Source organism: Rana temporaria, chromosome 1 (genome assembly GCF_905171775.1).
Source record: "Rana temporaria chromosome 1, aRanTem1.1, whole genome shotgun sequence".
Lineage (NCBI taxonomy): Eukaryota > Metazoa > Chordata > Amphibia > Anura > Ranidae > Rana > Rana temporaria.
Window position 1 is genome coordinate 40,667,027 of NC_053489.1, and position 23,359 is coordinate 40,690,385.

Below are 23,359 nucleotides of genomic sequence, written 5' to 3' on the forward strand. Positions count from 1 at the left end.
ACTTGTCGAGCCAAATTTCCCCATTGCCCAACGAGGAAATAGAGAACATGCTCTCTTTTTGGCTCGACGAGTTTCCCGATGGGTTTCTCGCCGAAAAGTGTACACACGACCGGTTTTCTCGTCAGAATACGTCTCCCATCGATTTTCTTGCTGGATTCTGCCGAGAAAACCGGTCGTGTGTACGGGGCCTCAGATAGAGGCCAGGTTCTCAATTTTCCCGACGGAAAAAATTCCTATCGGAAAATCCATTTGTCTGTATGGAATTCTGACGGGAAAAAAAAAAACAAGCATGCTCAGAAACAATGCAACGCATTGCTCGGAAGCATAGAACTTCCTTTTCTCGCCTCGTCATAGTATTGTACATCACCGCGTTCTTAACGCTCGAAAGTTCAGAGAAGGTGACAATGCTGCTATGCAATTTTACTGCACATCAAGCAAAGCTTTCACCCTGTTAAAAGGAACCATTTAGGAACCTGCTAAAGGATCTATTATCTAATGGATCTACTGGCAGATTAACGGTTATTACAGGAATAAACAAAAAACACCTTTTATAGCATACAAAAAATACCATTAAAGAATAAGCTCTTCATTGAATAAGGTTGAACGCCCTTAGACCTCTTTCACATTTAGTCGTGGAGCCGCGGTGACGGTATAGCCGCGCTATTTGTAGCGCGGCTATACCGTCGTATTTACCGCGATATTCGGGCGCTAGCGGTGAGGTTTTAACCCCCGCTAGCGGCCGAAAAAGGGTTAATACCGCGCTTTCCCATTGATTTCAATGGGAAGGCGCGGTATAGGTATAGGTATAGGTATAGGAGCGGTGAACACATCGCTCCTATACCGTAAAGATGCGGCTAGCAGGACTTTTGGAGCGCTCCTGCTAGCGCACCGCTTCAGTGTGAAAGCCTTCGGGCTTTCACATTGAACACTACAGGGCAGGTTTTTTCATGCGGTATAGCAGCGCTATTTTTAGCGCTGTACCGCATGAAAAACGCCTCAATGTGAAAGGGGCCTTAGTTCTTCTGTCTTTGTTTAAGTAAAGATTAACTTGAATCAATGGACATGGTAGGGACAGAACTACCACGTGGCTGGCTTTTACTGCTGCTTGACCCTTCTGATGAAATACTGATGCTGGATCTTCACAAAAATACGGATCATACAACATTTCATAAATAAGTGTGATTGCACCTGATGCACAGACTTTTACACCATATAAAAATATATAAATCTGACATACAAAACGATCGGAGGGTTGTGTGAACGAAGGATCAGTGGCAAAGGGATTACTTTGGCCCCAGTGAACATTTTGAGTTTTTCAAAAAACAGCAGCAGCTAAGACATCCCTCAACGAGTTTCACATCTCCACCTTTCAATACATTAGGTAACCAATGGGTTGGATGAAACTGTAAACCTTTCTTGAAAGTCTTCATGATAGGATATTTAAAGAGTACAACATAATTAAAGCCCTTTAAAATGACAAGAAAAAAAAAAGGGCCATCAAAGTTGCTGTTGGAATCCTCTTGAAGGCGAACCCACAGCCAAACTGGTGATACGTTGTGGAATAGTCTTTTAGACCTTTTCTTGATAAATAAAAAGAGCAGCATAATCTTCAGTGCTTTAGAACTTTTCCAGTTTGGGGTCCAGTTGTAACAATCATCCATTGTTGAGCGCGACGTTCACGTTAGGGGTGTATGGAATCATAAACTCACCCTAGAGGAACAAAAGCCATGGTTAGGAGGTATTTTTTTTTAATTTATTTATTATACAGGATTTATATAGCGCCAATTGTTTTCGCAGCGCTTTAAATCAGGGTAGGCAGTACAGTCACAATACAATTAAATACAGGAGGGCCCTGCTCGTTAGAGTTTACAATCTAGAAGGGAGGGTCAAGTGGAACAAAGGGTAGTTAGCTGTGGGGGATGATCATATGGACTCAAATGAAAATACAGTTGTTAGGTGTGGGTAGGGTAGGCTTCTCTGAAGAGGAGGGTTTTCAGGGATCCTCTAAAAGCTAAATCGAGAAGGAGATAGATGGAGAGATTGGGGTAAGGAGTTCCATAGGCTTAGAGAGGCTCTGGAAAAGTCCTGGAGACGAGCATGGGAGCAGGAGGTCTTGAGAAGAACGAAGAGAACCATTAGGTTGGTATTTACAGACTAGGTCAGTGATGTAACTGGGGGCAGAGTTGTGGATGGCTTTTTAGGTAATTGTTAGTAGTTTGAATTTAATTTGTTGGGTGGGCGGAAGCCAGTGGAGGGATTGACAGAGAGGAGTAGCAGACACAGAGCGGTTGGTAAGGTGGATGAGTCTGGCAGCAGCATTCATGATGGACTGAAGGGGGGGGGTTAGAGTATGCAGAGGTAAGCCAATGAGGAGGGAGTTGCAGTAATCGAGGCGAGAGATGACTAGGGAGTATGGCTTATAGCACATGCAAACAAATGATAGCACAAATTAGGGCAGACTAGGTTGCACAGATGTGGTGCAGAACGAGCTGTAAGCAGTAAAGGTTCTCATTTATACAGGTCATGGTCATAGGTGTGCGCAGCCCATTGCATTAGGGTGTGCGCCCCAAAGCTCAAAACACACACACTACCGATCACTCATGATCTTCATTCAGAAAAGGGAAGGGGCCAGTAAATTACATACTTACCGGCCCCTTCCCCCACTAAAACATCCCCACAGCAACATCCGGCTATAGAGGAGAGAAGGGAAGCCAGAAGAGCTGTAGGGAGAAGGGGAGGAGCTAGGGCAGTAGGGGGAATTTGTGCTGCACAGGGTGATTAGGGTGTGCCTGGACACACCTGGCACACCCTGTGCGCATGCCTATGGTCATGGTACAGTATATAGCAACTCCAGATGAATGTGACAATCTACTACTCCGGTTCTCCAAACTGCAGCCTGCGGGGCAGATACAGCCCTTTGCTTTCCTTTATTCGGCCCTTGGGGCACTATTCATCTGACTAAAACGAGACACTATTCGGTCCACTGACATCAACAATGGGGCGGAATGCCTCACCCCCACCCCGATATCAAAGATGCAATACTGTGTACTCCCACTGATGCCAGAAAAAAAAAAAAAAATATTCCCAGTGGCCCTCCTAAAGTCTGAAGGATGGTAAACTGGCCCTTTGTTTAGAAAGTTTAAAGACCCCTGCCTTAGACCCTTCAGTGTAAGGGTTTCTCTTGTCCACTGATAGAAAAGGAGAATCTCTTTGGTTAACAAAGCCTTTTTTCAACCAGGGTGCCCAGGCATGGGTCTATAAGATTCCAGAGCATTTCATCTATATAAAAACGCGCAAATGTTAGCATTTAAAACATCAAGTTTGGAAGAACTAAAGTCAGTCTATACGCCAAACGGCAGAAAAGTGACTACTACTAGTTAACATTCCAAAATCAGGAATTCAGCAGCGTTTGAAGAGTAATGTCATCTTCAAATCTTCAGATTGACAGCTTTGTCAGAGAATGCTTAAAAATCAGCACACCATTAATCAAGTTTTTTTTTTTTTAAGTAAATGTTGTTGCTTATACCAAGGTAGCCTCAGGTTATCCATGTGCCCCCTCAGTATTGTACGTGTCTGTACTTGGATCAAACATTTCCAGAAACCATTCTTCCAAACCACATAAACGAATAGCTGGGTTAATTTCTTACCGTTTTCGTGGCTTCACTTCCCAGCCATCTTTACATTTCGTAAAGACCAGTTCACCACCAGGAGCTATGCGACTTGCATGAAGATCGTTTAGACAAAAAGTGAACCTAAAACATAAAATTTAGAACATTTTCATATATTTGGTGAATGGTGAGGTTTTGATAAAAGGGAAGAAGATTATAAACAATTGACTTGCATTAACAAAATAGCTTTGGTTCTGGCAGCCCATTATTTTGTAAGAGAATTGTAACTGAACCCCAAATGGGACAGGGGTTAAATCCGTTCACGATATTCCATTCCACCCAAGACAGCTTATCGACACTCCACAATCAGGCAAACGAACACGACCCATAAGAATTCCCCCCAGACACGAGACACACAGCTCTATTCTGGTTTCAAATGAAAGCTATCTTTAATGGTACGGTCTCAGGGTTTTATACAGTTCAAGCATGAAAGGAACAAAGAGACTCTCCACCCCCCTCATCACACACTGGGGCTTCAATACACCTGAGAAGTCACATTCCACATCTTAGACAGACGTTCTGTCTCCGCATACAGCTTGACAAGTTCCATTCCACATCTTATGTCAATAGAATTCACACAAAGCAGCATCACACAATGAGAGGTCTTTCAGAAGCAGACTCAATTAGCATGTCAACAGTCTACACAGAGAAATGAGTCACTATTGACCGGTAGGGTCAGAATAAACCAACACCTTGCAATATCTCAAGATCCTGCAATATGAACTATCAGTAATGTCCCATCTCATGTAATTTCTAATTAATATTTCTCATTCACCCTATGCCCAAAAAGGGACACAAGGTGACCCTAGACACAAGAGTTATTAGTGACGCTGGCACAGGAGTACCCCTCAACCTTCCAAAGTCTCTGTTTGTCACGGGTCATTCCATTACAAGAATGAATAATGGAATTGACTGGAATGTGCAACAAATGACTCAACAACTTAAAAGTCAAAACGTTTAATTTTCACACACACACACTGATAAAAATAGGCCTAAACTTACTTCTGCTGCGTTTCTCCAGACTTCACGCGGATACGGCGGACATGCAGCTCCTGATCACCGTTGTTGGACGACGACCAGTAATTCTGCAGAGAGCTCCACCAGGAATACCAGCGTTGCTTGGTTCCTTCCCAGGTTAGCTTCATAGTCATCAGGTCACCAATGTTTTCTTCAGTGTAAACCAAGAATGTATTCGTGAAGTTGTAGCCAATCGTCTCAGGCCTAAAACATGAAAAGTATTCATTGTCAAAGAAACATCAACTTCAGACATCTACTGCCCAAATACACCCGCTAGTTCCAGGTTACCTTAGGGATAAACCTTTCTATGCTTTCTCAAGCACCTTAGGAGTCATGAAATGCAAGGCACAAAAAGTATGAAAAGTTTTCCACATTCTCATTGGCCCATCACTAGAACATATGACCTTATTGGCCAATTGGAAAGTACAGTGTTGAGCCAACATCAGGATTACTGGTGTGCTTCTAAAGAGTTTTACAGGCATGTTAGCCAGGAAGGACAGTTTTTTTATTTTCAAATCAAATTTTTTTTTTTAATTATTATTAACCACTTGCGGACCGCCGCATGTACATTTACGTTGGCAGAATGGCACGGACAGGCACATTGTCATACCTGTACGTCCCTGCCTAGACGTGGGTACATGCGGCGGTTCCCGTGGCTGTCCGAGCGATCCGGGATGAGGGGGCGGCTGTTTGTTTTTGTCGGGATCGCTCTTAGCCAATCCGCGTGCTCCCCCTGCGTGTCACTTCCTCCTCCTGTGTAAACACAGGAAGAGGGAAGTGATCTCTCCTCTTGGCGGTATTTTCAACCGCCGCTGAGGAGAGATCACATCACACAGTGAGTCTGCACAACACTACACTGACACCAGTACACGCAGGTACATTTAACCCCTTGCGATCACACCCCCCTGTCACAGTGTCACTGAATGCAGTGATCATATATGTACTGATCACTGCATTTAGTTTCAGTGTGACAGGCAGTTAGTGTTAGGTCCAGGGTAGCCCCCGTACCCCCCCCCATATAAAGTTTTAACTCCTTGATCACCGCCCTAGTTAACCCTTTCACTCCCTATTGCCAGTGTCACTAAGCGATCATTTTTCTGATCGCTGTATTAGTGGCGCTGTTCCCGCTAGGTAGCCATTTTTTTTTTATTGCAATTTTTTTTTACTAAAGACATGTGGCTGAATAAATTTTGGCCTAAATGTTTGACTAAAATTTAGTTTATTTAATTTTTCTTATAACAAAAAGTAAAAAATATTGATTTTTTTTTTTTAAATGTCGCTTTATTTTTGTATATAGCGCAAAAAATAAAAAATAAATCGCAGAGGCGATCAAATATCACCAAAAGAAAGCTCTATTTGTGGGAAGAAAAGGATGCAAATTTTGTTTGGGAACCACGTCGCACGACTGCGCAATTGTCTGTTAAAGCGACGCAGTGCCGAATTGTAAAAACCCCTTGGGTCATTTAGCAGCATATTGGTCCGGTCCTTAAGTGGTTAAACATACATACATACAAATATGTCAAATTAATCCATGAAGTACCAAGAAAAAAAAAAAAAACACAAACACACACACACACACACACACACACACACACACACGATAACCCTTGCACCTCTCGTACTAAAATAACTTGGCATATAATAAACAAAACATTATAAAAAAAAAGTATACATTTTACTCAACAAGTTATTCACCACTAATGTCGATCATTAAACTATGGCAGCTTCCTCTATGCAGTATCAAATTATCTTTTTACGTACTAATTTCTTCTCTTCTACTCTTTACTCCCATCTATCTCCTCTATCTCACTCCTCTCCACTAGGTAAACCATCATATAATTGATTACTAGGATCTATCCAACATGACCATATTTTACCAAACCTTTGGGGTGTACCTCTATGCTTATATGTTAATTTTTCTCACCCCCCCAATAACGATGAAGCTTTGGGCATCGCCAGAGCATGTGGATAAGAGAACCATTAGGAAGGACAGTTAAATGCATAGTATTTATGATTGCTCTGTAAATAAAATAGTCACCATAAGAGTAACCCTTGTTGGGCCAATGTGCAAAGTGCTCAGTTAGCTGGGGCCTTTACCAGTTATGCATGTAATGTATACAAGGAAGAGGCAGGACACCCAGATCATGGGCAAAATTATATAAATCTAAGTCTGGTAAAACATATTTTGTTCCCAAGTAGCAGAAATGTTCAAAATAGGATAATACAAGTCTCACTCTTAACCGAGGGTCAAGCCGATTGCATACAAACGAATGGGTAGATTCACGTACCCTGGCCTAAAATTAGGACAGCCTAGCCTAGTCTTTTTAGGCTACACCGCCGTAAATTATTTAGGCTATTAGTGATTCTCAAACCACTTACCTGTTAATTTTCGGCAGGGTAGCCTAAAACGAGCGGGCGTAAGCACGCCTAATTCAAATGACTAGGAGGGGGGCGTGTTGTATGGGAATGAGGCTTGACCTCACGTTTGACGTTTTTGTGTACTGCGCATGCGCCGGGCGACTACATTTCCCAGTGCGCATTGCGGCTAAGTACGCTGTACGGGCCTATTGATTTTGACACGGACGTAAACAACGTAAATCCCGATTCGCGGACGACTTACGCAAACGACGCAAAAAATTCGAACCTCGCGGCGGCCATACTTAACATTGTTATTCCACCTATGAGGTGGAATAACTTTAGGCGGTGTAACCCTTACGGAAACAACGTAATGCGACCCGGCGTACGCTCGTGAATCCCCTCATTTACATAATCTAGGCCGGCCGCAATGTAAGCGCCACCTAGCGGTAAGCCAAAACATTGCAATCTAAGATAGGACGGCTTGCGCCGTCCTATCTTAGATATGTTTAAGTGTATCTCTGTTAGAGAATACACTTAAACATAGGTCGGCTTAGATTCAGAGTTAGGTCGGCTTATCTGTAGATAAGCCAGCCTAACTCTTTGTGAATCTACCTATCAGAGCCTCTAAAAATACATTTTATAACAAACGAGTTTATGTCAAGTCAATCAGGTAGGCACAACACTTACACAGTCAAAGACAGAGCGGTAGAGTCATTTACTGTTCCATAAAGTTTGACAGTGAAAGTGGGTTCTGTAGATGAGTCTTGCTTCTTGTAGTCAAATATGTGCATCTTCAATTGGTAATGGAAAACTGCAAAACAAAAGAGACGAGATGTTAGATAAATAGCCAAGTCAGATGGTCCTGTTAAGTAGAGGTCCAACACAAAGCTGGATTAGACACGGACAAGCCAAAACGAATTTCCCAATTGAAAATCCATTTTTAATGCACCACTTTAATTCTCTGCTGCAAGGTCTCAAACCTATTCCTTGCATCCCTGAAGAAGCCCCTTTACATTTTCCTGTCATGGATTACAGCTACTTCCCTTGGACACACAAGTTCACCTTCAGCCATTATAAAAGGGAAGATGAAACAGGCACCAAAGTCAAAAGTCTCGGAGTCATTTTCGATACCTACATGACAATGGATGCACAAATAGGGTCAGTAGTCAGCGGATCCCACCATCTGCTGCGCCTACTACGCAGACTCACGCCCTTTATCCCGAAAGAGGACATTGCAAGTCGTGGTGGGAACAATCATCAATTCCAGACTCGACTACGCAAATGCCCTCTATCTAGGACTCCCCAAATACCAAATCACTCGTCTGCAAGTCGTTCAAAATACGGCCGCTCGACTAGTGACTGGGAAAAAAAACATGGGAATCAATCTCACCTTCACTGAGATCCCTTCATTGGTTGCCAGTAAAAGACAGAATCACTTTCAAGGCACTCTGTCTAATACATAAGTGTATTCAAGGCAACGCCCCCCAATATCTATGCGGAAAAATAAAAGCCCATAACCCCAATCGCATTCTGCGATCCACCAATCAAAACCTCCTCCAGATACTCAAGGCCAGATACAAGTCCAAAGGAGATCGAAGATTTGCAGTCCAGGGACCTCGCCTGTGGAATGCCCTACCAACCAGCATCCGACTAGAACCGGACCACTTGGCCTTCAGGAGAAAGATTAAAACCCATCTCTTCTGAGGTCAAGGGGTTCCTTACCCATGAAATGGATACAGCGCCCAGAGGCGATTCAGTTCGCATGTGTTGCGCTTTACAGGTCTCTCACTCACTCATACACCCCAACCTTAAGGTATTCATATGGTTCAGGTTTCACAACAGAAAGGAAGTGGAAGATGTGCATTTTGGGGGAGGAGTCCACATGTTATTGGATGGGAGACTGTTATTCTGGTTCCTCTGCCAATGCCAACCCAAAAAAAAGTGGTTGCCTCCCTAGATATTGGCAACCCAGTTTCTAAACTTTATTATGAAGTGCAATGTCACTACAACAATACAAGTCTGGACTGGGTGCAGAGACCCTTCTTGGGGGCTGACCATTTTAGGCTTTTGGAGAATCGGGTCACTGCTTATAGCAACATTAAGGTTGGAAAGGGTACACCAAGGGGCTTTGGATTGCAGCAATAAATGATGATAGTCAAAAGTATAAAAATATATTATTTTTTGAGAAAAGTACGTCACGGAGGAGACATCTAATTGGATCAAGACATGAGCTCCATGATAGCATTTATAAAAAAAAAAAACAACAACATGTGCATATACCGTATTTTCCGACGTACAAGACAACCTTTTACACACAAAAAACGAAAAAAAAAAAAAAAAAGTCCAAAAAGCTGGGGTCGTCTTATACGCCGGATGCTGGATGTCAGCCCTCCCTGAATGTGCGGTAATACTGCATACATACAGTATACACCGCTGAGCCAATCCCAGCGAGTGATGTATTCTATTAATGAATACAGAGCCTGCTCGGATTGGAGGAACAACCTCTGCCAATCCGAGCAGGCGCGGGCTGATGATGTAACAGCCTCTGCCAATCCAAGCAGGCTTTGTATTCATTAATAGAATGCATCGTTCGCCGTGATTGGCTCAGCGCGGTATACTGTGAGACACATCCAGCAGGCTGACAGACTGGTCGAAAGAGAGTCATCTTATACAGCGAGTATACCTTAAAACCAACATTTAAAACTTAAAATTAGGGGGTCGTCTTATATGCCGGGCCGTCTTATACGCCAGCAATTACCGTAGATAAATGCAGTCGTATGAGTTCATATGACAATATAATAAACTGGTACTATAAAACTTTGACGCGTTTCGAGCTTTAACAGCAAAGGTCTTCTTTTGGGGGTAAAACCGAGAGCATGAACTCTAGAGGAAGATGCAAATGAAATTTACTTATAGCGACATACCTTTGTAAGGCATCTGAGCCCTTGTTTTCAGGTACATTTTGCTGTTCCTCTTGCTGGTGCTCTTCCTAGCGTTGTAGCCGATGGCGTTGCAGCGGTTCTTGCGGCAGCTCAGGCAGATTCCCTTCTTGAAGCGATTGGAGTCTGTACACTGGAACGCAAAGCTCTCCTGGTCTTTATTGATGAGGGAGTCCACAAACAGATGGACTGACCTCTCATGTTCACACTTCACCGCTTCACCAATACCTGGAGCACACCAAAATACAGATTAAAATTTCAACCCAATGTCAAAACTCTGGGTTTTAATGAATGGCAAGCTGATAGGTTAAAGATAGACTCTGGTGTAGAAACAGGGATGTCATTGTGTGGGTGGAGCCCAAAGCAGAGTTAAAGTGGAAGTAAACCCTCCTATCGTTTTCAGCCAAGGTAGCGGCCATCTTGACCTCTGTTTAATCTGCAACTGCCATGATGCTCTACATGTGACCTGTTATAAAACCAGCCATTGGATGGTTTGGCAGTTTGGTTGAGAGCACAAACAAATGTGACAGCTAGCATTTCCGGCATGCCGGGAATGTTAACTGTTTTTGTAACTATCAAATTGAAGGGTTTACTTCCACTTTAATGCATTGAAAAAAAAATAATAATAATAATAATAATTTATTGTTACAGAACTCCATTCAGAATTGGCTAATAAGACTTAAAACTTACTGCCATAAGCAATTGCCCCAAGGACATCAGTTAAGCCACAGCCTGGCTGAAAGTCTCCACCATTGGGGTAGATATCGATATGGCCAATTGGCATCTGGATGCCAATGCTGACACCCAATGCTTCTCTCGTATACGTGTGAAGAACATCGACAAAATCTGCATCATCAGGGGAAAGACGTTTGTGGGCTTCAACCCCTTCAAACATTGGGCCTGCTGGGTCCAAACCTGGGAAAGAAAACAAGATAATTGGTGATTCATTTGACCTTTTAAGCAAACGTCTCTACTATACAAGGTACATAAACTAGAGCTGCTAGTATTTATCTACAGCCTTAAACAATCCATTGCAGACTGGCTTCCTGTATTTTCAGCTGTGTTCTTAGGAGTCACAACTGTATGTAACTATAAAGATGCAAAGATCGCTCGAGAAGGTCGGAAATCACACTCGTCCTAGATGTTTGTCTTTAACTCAAGGCAATCAAGGCCTCATTTCATTCTTTTAGCTAAGCTTACCCCTGTCAGCTCTTCAGTGGTGCAGATGAAAAAGCCAATAGGGATGAGCCAAACACCCCCCCCCCATTCGGTTTGCACCAGAACCTGCGAACAGACCAAAGGTTTGTGTGAACTTTAGAACCCCATTAAAGTCTATGGGACTCGAACGTTTGAAATCTAAAGTGCTAATTTTAAAGGCCAATATGCAAGTTATTGTCCCAAAAAGTGTTGGGGGACCCGGGTCCTGCCCCTGGGGACATGTATCAATGCAAAAAAAAGTTTTTTCGAGAGCAGTGATTTTAAATGACTTTTTATCCTTCAGAAATTACACTTTGTGCAGGGACAGTTCGAAGCACAGGAAACAAGCGCTGCTTTACAGGCATACTTTACACACCCCCTAGATACGAAATTTAAAGGAATAACACTTTTATTGTTTCACTTTAAGCATTATTAAAATCACTGCTCCCGAAAAAACGGCTGTTTTTAAAAAAAAAAAAAAATTGCAATGATACATGTCCCCTGGGGCAGGACCCAGGTCCCCAAACACTTTTTATGACAATAACTTGCATATAAGCCTTTAAAATTAGCACTTTAGATTTCCCCCCATAGACTTTTCCAGGGTGTTCTGCGACTTTTCTAATTTGCCGCGAACACCCCAAATTGTTCGCTGTTCGGCGAACAGGCAATGTTCGAGTCGAACATGAGTTCGACTCGAACTCGAAGCTCATCCTTAGTAGCCAAATTAAATCACATCAATCAGCTGAGAAAGCCAATCGGAATAACACACGGATAGGAGTGTTGTCATTTGCACTATGGGAGAGGTTCTTAGGGAGAACTTGCTGCAGCATCAAGAGTTAGCTTGTTTGAAAACCCAAAACCGAATTTGTGGAAAACTTGAGATTTGCTCATTTAGGTCTAGGGCAGTAGCCTCCAAGCTGTGGCCCTTTTCTTGAATTTATCCAGCCCTTGGGCATCATTCCATCCACTGACCAGCAATGACGGGGGCACCATTCCATCCACTGACCAGCAATAGGTACCCATTCCTCATATTAAAACCAATGATGGGGCATTGTTTACTTCCACTGGTGCCGGGGCATTTTCTACTACCAATGGTCATAGTCTGCCCACCCCGCCCCTTCAAGGTAAAGGACAACTGGCCCTTTGTTTAGAAAGTTTGGATACCCCTGGACTAAGGGAAGAGCAGATCACTGCTTCGTACACCCCCCCCCCCCCCCCCCCCCCCCCCATGCTCCTGCTGTTTAAGGTCCTGACATCAAGACTAATGTGGGGTCAATGCACTAGACATGAGGATGCCAAGGAACAGTCCCACTTCCGGAGGCAACTTCTACGGGGAGTGGGAGATCAGATAATTAGAAGTACATCTACACTCCTAGACCTGCAGTTCCCTAGAGTTAGGATTTTTATGCAGAAAAATATTTTAAATTGTCTGACAACTAATACTTGAAAATGATCTGAACAATTTACTTTCCCACAAGAGATTTCATTCTTCAGGAGTAAGTTAAATCTGTTTAAGGTGGCCATTAAGCTTAAAATTACAATAAGGATTAAAACAACGTAAAATTTATAAATTGGCTCCGTTCCTGACGGTAGCACATTTTCTAAACATCGTCAGCATCTGGCTTGTAGGGGATTAATACAAGCTGCCTTTTTTTTTTTTTTAAAGTAACTTATTTACTTAAAGTAACATTTGTGTTTTTTTTTTTACCACTACTATTCCTTTATATTGGCTTTTGAAAATATACAAATGCAGCAATTTAGATTTAGGATGAAAGATTTAGCACTGGGAAACACTTTTTGAAAAATAAAAAGTGCATTTTTTTGTATACAACTACATATATCAGACCAAAATGAGGAACAAATCAGGAGGAAAGAGGGACAGAGGGACATTGTTCCAAATCAGGGACAGTTGGGAGCTATGTAGGTTGACCAAACTCAAACACTGAGGATCTTCTAATTTAGAAAGTTTAATTGTGCCTAATTTTTAGAGAGACATCTGTATCATTGACATGTGCTCATTATCTGAACTTGAATTTTAGGTCTGCTAGTCTAATAATACAAGCATTACTGTTACCTGCGAGGCAGGAGAGACTATGTTTATGTAAAAGTTATGAAGAAGCTCGACATAGATCATATACAGTGGAACCTTGGATTACGAGCATAATCCGTTCCAGGAGAAAGCTCGTAATCCAGAGCACTTGCATATCAAAGCGAGTTTCCCCATAGAAGTCAATGGAAACGTAAATAATTTGTTCTGCATTGACTTCTCTGGCATGGAATACCGCATGTGGCCAGAGGTGGGGGGGGGGGGCGCCGGAGAGCCTTGGAAATACTCTGGACAGCCCGGCTGAACTCGGAAACCCTTGAGTATTTCCGATCAAAGTAAAACCTTGGATTGCGAGCATAATTCGTTCCAGAAACATGCTTGTAATCCAAAGCACTTGTATATCAAAGCAAATTTCTCTATAAGAAATAATCGAAATTCGAATGATTCGATCCACAACCATTTAAGTCCTCAGTTTATAGTCCATTTAAAGATTGAAGAATTGTGACCTGGCTGTGTAACCATAAAATGTCCATCCACAAATGGAAGCCTCCCCAAGGGGATCAGAATGAAAATCCATCAGGAGCTCAGGAGTATAAAAGAGAAGAGAGGCGCCTCTAAGTGTAGCAATATTTTGTTAAATGTTGTACCTTTATTAAATGAAACCATATTGCTACACTTAGAGGCGCCTCTCATCTTTTATACGCAGTTGTGACATGACACTACTTATATCAAGTCAAATATAAAAAATATAAAAAAAAAAAATCATTTTCTCGTCTTGCAAAATGCTCTCAAACCAAGGTTTTACTGTACCTGTAATACGTCCAATTGTTCCATTCACGTAGTTACCAGAAAACCCAGCAACATGCGCCCCAAGACTGTACCCAATGAGATGGACATTTTGGAGGGACAAATTAGCTTTTTCCTATAAAGATAGAGAAACTAATAAATACACTTAAAGCGGAGTTCCGGCCACAATTTCACTTTTTAAATATAAATACCCCTGTAATACACAAGCTTAATGTATTCTAGTAAAGTTAGTCTGTAAACTAAGGTCCGTTTTGTTAGGTTGTTACAGCATTTAGACACTTTATAAAATAGAAATTGACTGGGGCCATCTTAAGTGTGGGCATCATGAAGCCAGACTGTATAACTTCCTGGATTTCAGCCTTGCAGATCTCGCACATGCTCAGTGCTGCACAAGCAGTGTCAGATCAGGTTTCAGCACCTGTGCTGTCCAAGTCACATGATTCTTTGAGACTGGGGAGTGCACAGATTCCTGGAAAGTTACACCCACTACATTCTCAGGAGTCTGTGCGGTGCATTAAGCACCTAGGTGCAGGAAGTGGGAAGATTAACTATTCTGCCTAGCAACAACACTTTGAAGGCATCTTAAAAAAAAAAAATAATTCGTAAAGGACTAATGACATTTTTTTAAAACTACTGATGTAATGTTATATTTATGGGTGGAACTCCACTTTAACATAAAATATTGATGACATTACAGAGCGTTTTGGGCCTACTGCAAACAACTGAAGGGTCTCCTTTGAAAGCTATATCCAATGTGCCCAGCACTCCCCTAATTTGTTACCTCTGCTTAAAACAGGAAAAGAATAGAAGGTTAAAAATATACAGGAGAGCAGGAGCCCTGAGGGCATCATGGTGACCTTTCCAAGGGACAAATGGAACCAGCTGCTCAAGGCAACTTAGTTGAATGATGAAAGGAGTGCAAGTGAAGCGACTGAAATCCAAGTCCAGGATTTCACTCCAAGAGAACAGTTCGGGGGACCCAATCAACATTTTCTGAGGGACCCCAATTTTCCTTTTGCCCTTTCATAGTACACATTTACACTCCAGGGAGGTAAAAGGAAATCTTGTTCCAGTTACAATGGTCTAAAGCCTCCAACACACGATCAGACTTCCATCGGCCTTTTCCATGGATTTTTGTCCGAAGGGGCGTTGGCCGTGAACTTGTTCTGCATACACACAGAAGAACTTTTTCAGCCAACATTCACCAAATCACATGGTTTTTCAGCTCTTTACCGCCACCCTTTGGGCAACTTCTGCCATTACCGTCTGATGTTTAGCATTGGTTCTGAGTAAGGATGAGCTCCGGCATGTTCGCATAGAACACGTGCCGAGCCCGCCAGGAAGACGGCACCCGCTCTGCACTAATCACAGCCAGGCAGACATTTCCCGATCTCTGCAGCCGAGGATCGGGAAATTTCTGCCTGGCTGTGATTAGCGCAGTGCGGGTGCCGACTTCCTGGCAGGCTCCGCACGTGTTCTATGCGAACACGCCGGAGCTCATCCTTAGTTCTGAGCATGCGTGTTTGTACTTTAGTCCGATGGACTGGTGTACACACGATCAAGTGATCCTCCATCGGACATTTGTTGTCGGAAAGTTTGAGCATGCACCGCAAACATTTGTCCGTTAAACTGACAATTGGCCGATGGAGAATACACACGGTCGGATTGTCCGATAAAACACGTACGTTGGACCATTGTTAAGTCCGATCGTGTGTATGGGGCATTAACCAGAGGTGTATTTAGGTTTTGTGCTGCCCTAGGCCTGACTAAACTCATGCGCCCCCTAATTTAAATATTACCCACCCCTTTCTGTTTAAGACACGCCCTATCATCTGTAAACCACACCCCTTCCACTTTAGGCTCCACCTTTTCCTGTTAGAGCTCCACCTCTTCCTCTCTGTACATTAGCACACTCACGCACCATTCACTCCATACTTACATCAATCAATCCAGTTGGCTCCTGTCTAAATTGTTGCCCTTACCATGTGTATGTATGAATGCGAGTTAGGGACTTTAGATTGTAAGCTCCTTGAGGGTAGGGACTAATGTGACCTCTGTACCCTCCCCGCACCTCTGTTTATCTCTGTACCCCCCCCCCCCCACCTCTGTTTAGGTCTGTACCCCTTCCTCTAGCACCTCTGGTATGACATGCACCCAGTCTGGCCAATCACCGGCCGTTTAATGTGGGCGTCACTGCGTCAGTCGCTCCCTCCCCCTGGCCAAGTACCACGCTACAGGCCGCCGCGCTGGGGGCTAAATTTATGAGGGACCTGGAAGGCGGGAGCCGAATAAAAGGACGGATCGGGGGTCTTTTTTTCGTGCAGGGGGCGGCTTTGGTGCCCGGCCGTGCCGCCCCCCGCAAAGTGCCGCCCTAGGCCTAGGCCTTGTCGGCCTAGGCCAAGATACATCCCTGGCATTAACCCTTCCTTTGGGAGATTTTGTTTAACTTGCTGTTGCAGGAACATTTCCCAATGAGACACAAACGCTGGCCATGATGGGACTTTTACACCAAAGGAAAGTTACCTGTAACCAGTCCATCAGTCTGGCAGTCTCGCTCCCAACAAACTTTGTGTTATTAACAGCATCGGGGTACAACTGATGGGCAAGGAACATCCAGTCCACCACAATGATGTTGGCGTATGGTTCTCTCTCTTGAAGAGCCGAAACCAGCTTGAGCAACCAGTTCTCGAAGAGCCCACTCATCTGAAGAAGGAAAACATGGAGAATTAGCGAAAGGTGGCGAAAGTCTCTACATCCTACAGTAATGAAACACCAACTGAACAGGAAGAGGCTACACACGATGGAACGCGTTCTGTAGTGCAAATCTGCAAAATGCAAAAAGCACTAAAAATGCCATAGGTGTGAATCCAGCCTAATAAATACAGTTCAAACAACTTGGAAGGACTGCTTTGCATTGCACATTGGACCAGAAATATATCCCAACTTGCTCCGTGGCCCTCATTACATCCCTGTGATTGACCCAAACTGAAAAAGGTCTTCTTATGCACTGACAATTTACTTTCATAGTCACCAAACCTTTTCCAATCAATTACCTTTCACCACATCCTCCAGCAGCTGGAAAATCACAGTTGTGGGAGAATCACACATTGCATAAGAGGGACAGGTTAATAAAATGTTAAAAGGCCTAAAATATAGACAGACCCAAACAAGAGGGTCTGCAAGGATATCCAGGTAAATAAGTTTGGGTGTATTGTTGACTTTGTCCAATGATGAGACCTCTAATCGCTGCCTATGTGAAGGTCTAAACCAGTCTCTCAACAAGGATTCCATGAAACCTTAGGGTTCTTCCAAAGGTTGCAAGGGGTTCCTTGAGCAATTTCTTTCTCTCAGAGAAGCAACCGCTGACAACAATGATTTTTTGCACTACTGTATGGGGACCGTGCTTCCCACTGGCCGCCAACGTAAGGAGCGTGCTTCCCACTGGCCGCCAACGTAAGGAGCGTGCTTCCCACTGGCCGCCAACGTAAGGAGCGTGCTTCCCACTGGCCGCCAACGTAAGGAGCGTGCTTCCCACTGGCCGCCAACGTAAGGAGCGTGCCTCCCACTGACCGTCAACGTAAGGAGCGTGCTTCCCACTGGCCGCCAACGTAAGGAGCGTGCTTCCCACTGGCCGCCAACCTTAAGAACGTGCCTCCCACTGACCGCCAACGTAAGGAGCGTGCCTCCCACTGACCGCCAACGTAAGGAGCGTGCTTCCCACTGACCGCCAACGTAAGGAGCGTGCTTCCCACTGGCCGCCAACGTAAGGAGCGTGCTTCCCACTGGCCGCCAACGTAAGGAGCGTGCTTCCCACTGGCCGCCAACGTAAGGAGCGTGCTTCCCACTGGCCGCCAACGTAAGGAGCGTGCTTCCCACTGGCCAACGTAAGGAGCGTGCTTCCCACTGGCCGCCAACGTAAGGAGCGTGCTTCCCACTGGCCGCCAACGTAAGGAGCGTGCTTCCCACTGGCCACCAATGTAGGGAACATTCTTCTCACTGGCCACCAATGTAAGGAACATGCTTCCCACCAATGTAAGCAACATGCTGTTCACAGAAAGTAGATACTCACAGTCCACCCATGGATAACAATGAAGGTCTTAGCAGAGGTGTTGTAATTGCAGTTCTGCAGGCACTCGTCATTCCCCGGATCCAGGTAACAACCTTCGTCAGGATTGGTAGAGAAGTGGGCATTAAACAGGACATGGGGTTTTTTGGCAGCCAAATCCTCATTATCCTCTTTCAGTAAGTTGGCAATTGTGTCATCTGCAAGCAGCAAACAAAGAAATGTCAGTTATTCTACAGGATTTATATAGTGCCAACAGTTTGCACGGCACTTTATAACTAAAAAAAGGAAGGCAATGCATATAATACAATAGAAATAGTCAGGCCTGGCTTATGAGCTTACACTCCAAAAAGGAGGGAGGGAGGGGGGGAAACTAATGGCAAAAGCTTTAGGACTGCATGTAAATGGTTACTGCTCTTCATCCAATGCCCTCAAGTACCCAAGGTGACGAACAACTGTATAACTAAATTGAGATATATATATATATATATATATATATATATATATATATATATATATATATATATATATATATATATATATATATATATTATATATATATTTATTATTATTATTAAAAAAAATATATATATATAATATATATTTTATTATTATTTAAAAATGTGTGTATGTATGTGTAATATTAGATATATATATATGTAAAATAAAAATGTTAATAATAAATCCTAATAAAATATTTTATAAAAAATAATAATTAAAAAGGTCTTCACACATTTTTTTGAGGATTCCCGTCTAGGAAAAAACATTCCATTTTTTTTTTTGTTGCCAAGGATGTATGGAGTATTCAAACACGCATTGTAACATTGCACACACTAAGGGCCAGATTCAGGTACATTTACGTTGCTCCCCCGCGGTGTAACGTATCCGATTTACGTTACACCGCCGCAGGTTTACAGCGTAAGTGCCTGATTCACAAAGCTCTTACCTGTAAACTTGCGGTGGTGTAACGTAAATCCGCTTGGCGCAAGCCCCCCTAATTCAAATTGGGCGGGCACCATTTAAATTAGGCGTGTTCCCGCGCCGAACGTTCTGCGCATGCTCCGTGTTAAAATTTCCCGACGTGCTTTGCGCGAAATTCCGACGTTTTTTTTTTAACTGCGACGTGCGTTATGGCATTTCATATTCCCGGACGTCTTACGCAAAAAAAAAAAAAAAAAAAATTGAAATTTGACGCGGGAACGACGGCCATACTTTAACATGGCTGTTCTAAAGATAAGCCATGTTAAAGCTGGTGTAACTTTGCGACGGGAAAAAACGACGAGCAACAACGTACGAGATTGCGACGAACGCGCGGATCTTCGTGGATCGCAGTAACTAGTCATTTGCATATTCTACGCCGACCGCAATGGAATCGCCACCTAGCGGCCGGCCTAGAATTGCATCCTAAGATCCGACGGTGTAAGTCAATTACACCTGTCGGATCTTAGGGCTATCTATGCGTAACTGATTCTATGAATCAGCCGCATAGTTAGGACGGGCAGATCACAGAGATACGACGGCGTATCAGGAGATACGCCGTCGTATCTCTTCTGTGAATCTGGCCCTAAGCTTTCCCATGACAGCTGGCAAGATTGATACATTTTGGGAATAACTGATAAAGAGCGTGCATGGTCTTCTTGGTAGCATGCAATTGTTTAACCGTGGCAGGGTGACCATGACATTTAAAAAAAAAAAAAAAAAAAAAGTCAGCCTGCACTGCTCTCCCAGCGTAGCATACAATTATTTTTTTGTGGTAGAGTGACCATGAAATTAAACTATGCAGACAAACCCAGAACTAGACAATTTGCAGCAAATAGCACAATAATCCAATAGGGATCATCATCTAAAAAAAAACAAATACCACACTACCCTCTTGAGGCCAATATAGATACTACAAAACGTGGCAAGTATCTTTGAAGCATCATTTGAAGTCCAAGTCAAATGCAAAGTTGCAGCATGCTTCTGACACACCCGCATGATCAAGTTCACTGCAGGCGGAAACAAAAGAACCAGTAATTACCGAACGCAACCCGTGAGAACCCCAATGGTCTATTTGCTCTCAAAACAATTCAGCTTGACAAAACCAGTTATTAAATCAGCCTAATGAAACAGAGACACGTTTGTAGCATTTGAAGACTCTGAAAAGTTAATTAAAAAACAAATTTCATACACAGAGTGTTAAAGAGGAAATGGGAGTAAAGTGTGTGAAAAATGTAAACAGAAAAAAAATTATATATATATATATATATATATATATATATATATATATATATATATATATATATATATATATATATATATATTTTAAGTAATAATAATAATATTTTTATAATATTGTTTTTATATATTAATACATAATAAAAAACAATAATAATATTTGTATTATTAAATAATATTTTTATATAATTATTATTATTATTAATAATAATTTTTGATGTACAAAAAAAGATGAATAAAAAGCTTCCCAATGGTGAGCCTTAGAGAAATGCCACTAACTGCATGCAAGCAGCCCAATTAGGATTTTTTTTGGTACAATATGGGGGGGGGGTCTGTGAGATTATTAAATAACGCAGAGCTCTTTGAGACATCTGAGCCACCGACAGAATACGCCAGGGAATGGAGCTTGCAATATGTTCATTCCAAGTAGAGTAGCATTTTGCATAATGAGACATCTGCCTGGAAAACTGCAACAATGGAACGACTGCGCCTAATCTGTTCTTGTTGCACCTGTAACAAAATGCTTTCAACGAATATACGCTGGTATTTAAAAGATGGGGTGGGGGGGGGGAATAAATGTTGACAAGCTGGAGACCAAGAGACTCGTTTGGTAAAATGTATGCTTGTCCCACACACACACACACACCAAAAAATAAAAATATTATTATTGCTTTTTTTTTTTTTTAAATCTATACCATTTTTTTTGTTTTACATAATAAGTACAATTAAAAATATATATTATTGCTTCTATTATTAAATTATATAAAAAAGCAATAATATATAATTATTATGCAATATAAAAAAGTAATAAAAACATAAAAAAAAAAAAGCAATGATAATAATACTATTATTTAATAATATATATAAAATTATTATTATTGATTTTATTATTCTTTTATAAATAATAAAATATTATTACTTTAAATGTTTTTATTATCTTACATAATAATTATATATTATTGTTTTTATTATAATATTATTATTATGCAATATTAATATATAAAAACAATATTATTACTAATAATATTTTTTTATAATAATAATAATAATAATAATAATAATAATAATGCTTTTTTTAAATGTTTTTATTTATTACTTTTTATTTTACATAATAGTTATAGATTATTGCTGTTTTTATAATATTATAAAAACAGCAATAATCTATAATTATTATGTAAAACACAAAGTAATAAATAAAAACATTTAAAAAAAGCAATAATAATATTATTATTATAAAAAATAATAATAATATTGTTTTTATTAAATAATATTACATAATAATATTATATAAATAATAATATTAATAATAAATAATAAACTATATAATTATGTAAAATAAGAATAATATTATTATTATTAAAAGAATAATTAAATCAATAATAATAATTAGATATCTAATAATAATAATAATAATTAGATATCTAATAATAATAATAATAATTAGATATCTAATAATAATAATAATAATTAGATATCTAATAATAATAATAATAATAATTAGATATCTAATAATAATAATAATAATAATTAGATATCTAATAATAATAATAATAATAATTAGATATCTAATAATAATAATAATAAGATATCTAATAATAATAATAATAATAATAATAATTAGATATCTAATAATAATAATAATAATAATAATTAGATATCTAATAATAATAATAATAATAATTAGATATCTAATAATAATAAATAATAATTAGATATCTAATAATAATAATAATAATAATAATAATTAGATATCTAATAATAATAATAATAATTAGATATCTAATAATAATAATAATAATAATTAGATATCTAATAATAATAATAATTAGATATCTAATAATAATAAATAATAATTAGATATCTAATAATAATAATAATAATAATAATAATAATTAGATATCTAATAATAATAATAATAATAATTAGATATCTAATAATAATAATAATAATAATTAGATATCTAATAATAATAATAATAATAATAATTAGATATCTAATAATAATAATAATAATAAGATATCTAATAATAATATATATATATATATATATATATAAAAAAGCAATAATAATAAATATATAGTAATTATTTTATTATTAGGCATTAAAATGTGCTGTGATCATCATGTACACAAAAAAAATAGAAAATAAGATTAGAAAGGAAAAAGAAAAAATAGGGACAATACAACCATTTAGGTTTCGGTCTGAGCTTGTGGATCACAAAGGGAAGCATTTGAAAAAAAAAATGTTTATATATATATATATATATTTATTATCTTGCGTTTGTGTTGTGCACTTCCTTCCAATGGAGAAAAGACAAATGAATGAAGACCAACTGTCATTCTCTAATTAATGTCTCTCTCTCTATAAGAATCTGTTTGTGGGAGGTTCTACTTCTCTATTTATTTATTTTGGTGAAAGGGTGCATTCATCTGATTGGTTGCTTGTTTGTTTGTTGTTTTTATCGGGCATACAGCAATTTTAGCCAACATTGAATTACCAAATAGATGAAAAATTCCCATGGCAAAAATTATAGAATAAGAACAGCACCAAAGACAGAGTGTATTTTATTATTATGTCATTTATGGCTCAGGCGATGGGCACTACCAGTGGGCAGAGGAGCCAACTCAGAGACAAGCTAATGAGTTACTACACAAAAACTAATACAAATAAATACAAAAAGTTCAGCAAAGCAATCATCTAGAAGAGAACAGATCTCTATCATGGCTCCTCCAGGAGACTCAGCTCAGCAATAGATCTCTCTTCTATGGGCTGCAAGAACCTCAGGGCAAGCCAAGAATGAGATCCTTCCTACACTAACACTTTATATATATTATGGAAGAAGTAGAAAAGCTCTACAATAAGTCCAACACATAAAGCAATTCTAATAATAGGAAAGATGGAAGTATACAATGATGAATGGCGCCTCCAGAAGCCATGGTGTAGCTGAGCTCAGGCAATGGGCACCACTGTACTTGTGGGCAGAAAGCTACTAAGGGGTTAAATACTAATCTATAGGAGAAGAAGGTCTTCATCTAGAGGAGGACAG

The 23,359-nt window shown here is 40.4% G+C and overlaps 1 protein-coding gene across 2 annotated transcripts in view; it reads right to left on the minus strand.

The window, feature by feature from the left end:
- Positions 1 to 1,478: 1,478 nt before the first annotated feature.
- LIPG (lipase G, endothelial type) overlaps positions 1,479 to 23,359 on the minus strand; it is a 23,320-nt gene continuing 1,439 nt past the window's right edge. Inside the window, exons 2-10 of one of the 2 annotated variants that reach the window (XM_040336899.1) lie at positions 18,103 to 18,296; positions 16,557 to 16,736; positions 14,037 to 14,148; positions 10,673 to 10,897; positions 9,968 to 10,210; positions 7,731 to 7,854; positions 4,671 to 4,889; positions 3,648 to 3,752; positions 1,479 to 1,710 (exon numbers count right to left, since the gene is read on the minus strand). In XM_040336899.1, coding sequence (XP_040192833.1) covers positions 1,698 to 1,710; positions 3,648 to 3,752; positions 4,671 to 4,889; positions 7,731 to 7,854; positions 9,968 to 10,210; positions 10,673 to 10,897; positions 14,037 to 14,148; positions 16,557 to 16,736; positions 18,103 to 18,296 — 1,415 coding nt within the window. In that variant the 3' untranslated portion in view covers positions 1,479 to 1,697. Of the gene's footprint in view, positions 1,711 to 3,643; positions 3,753 to 4,670; positions 4,890 to 7,730; positions 7,855 to 9,967; positions 10,211 to 10,672; positions 10,898 to 14,036; positions 14,149 to 16,556; positions 16,737 to 18,102; positions 18,297 to 23,359 lie in introns of those variants that run through there. The other variant, XM_040336907.1, reaches the window with a different exon arrangement.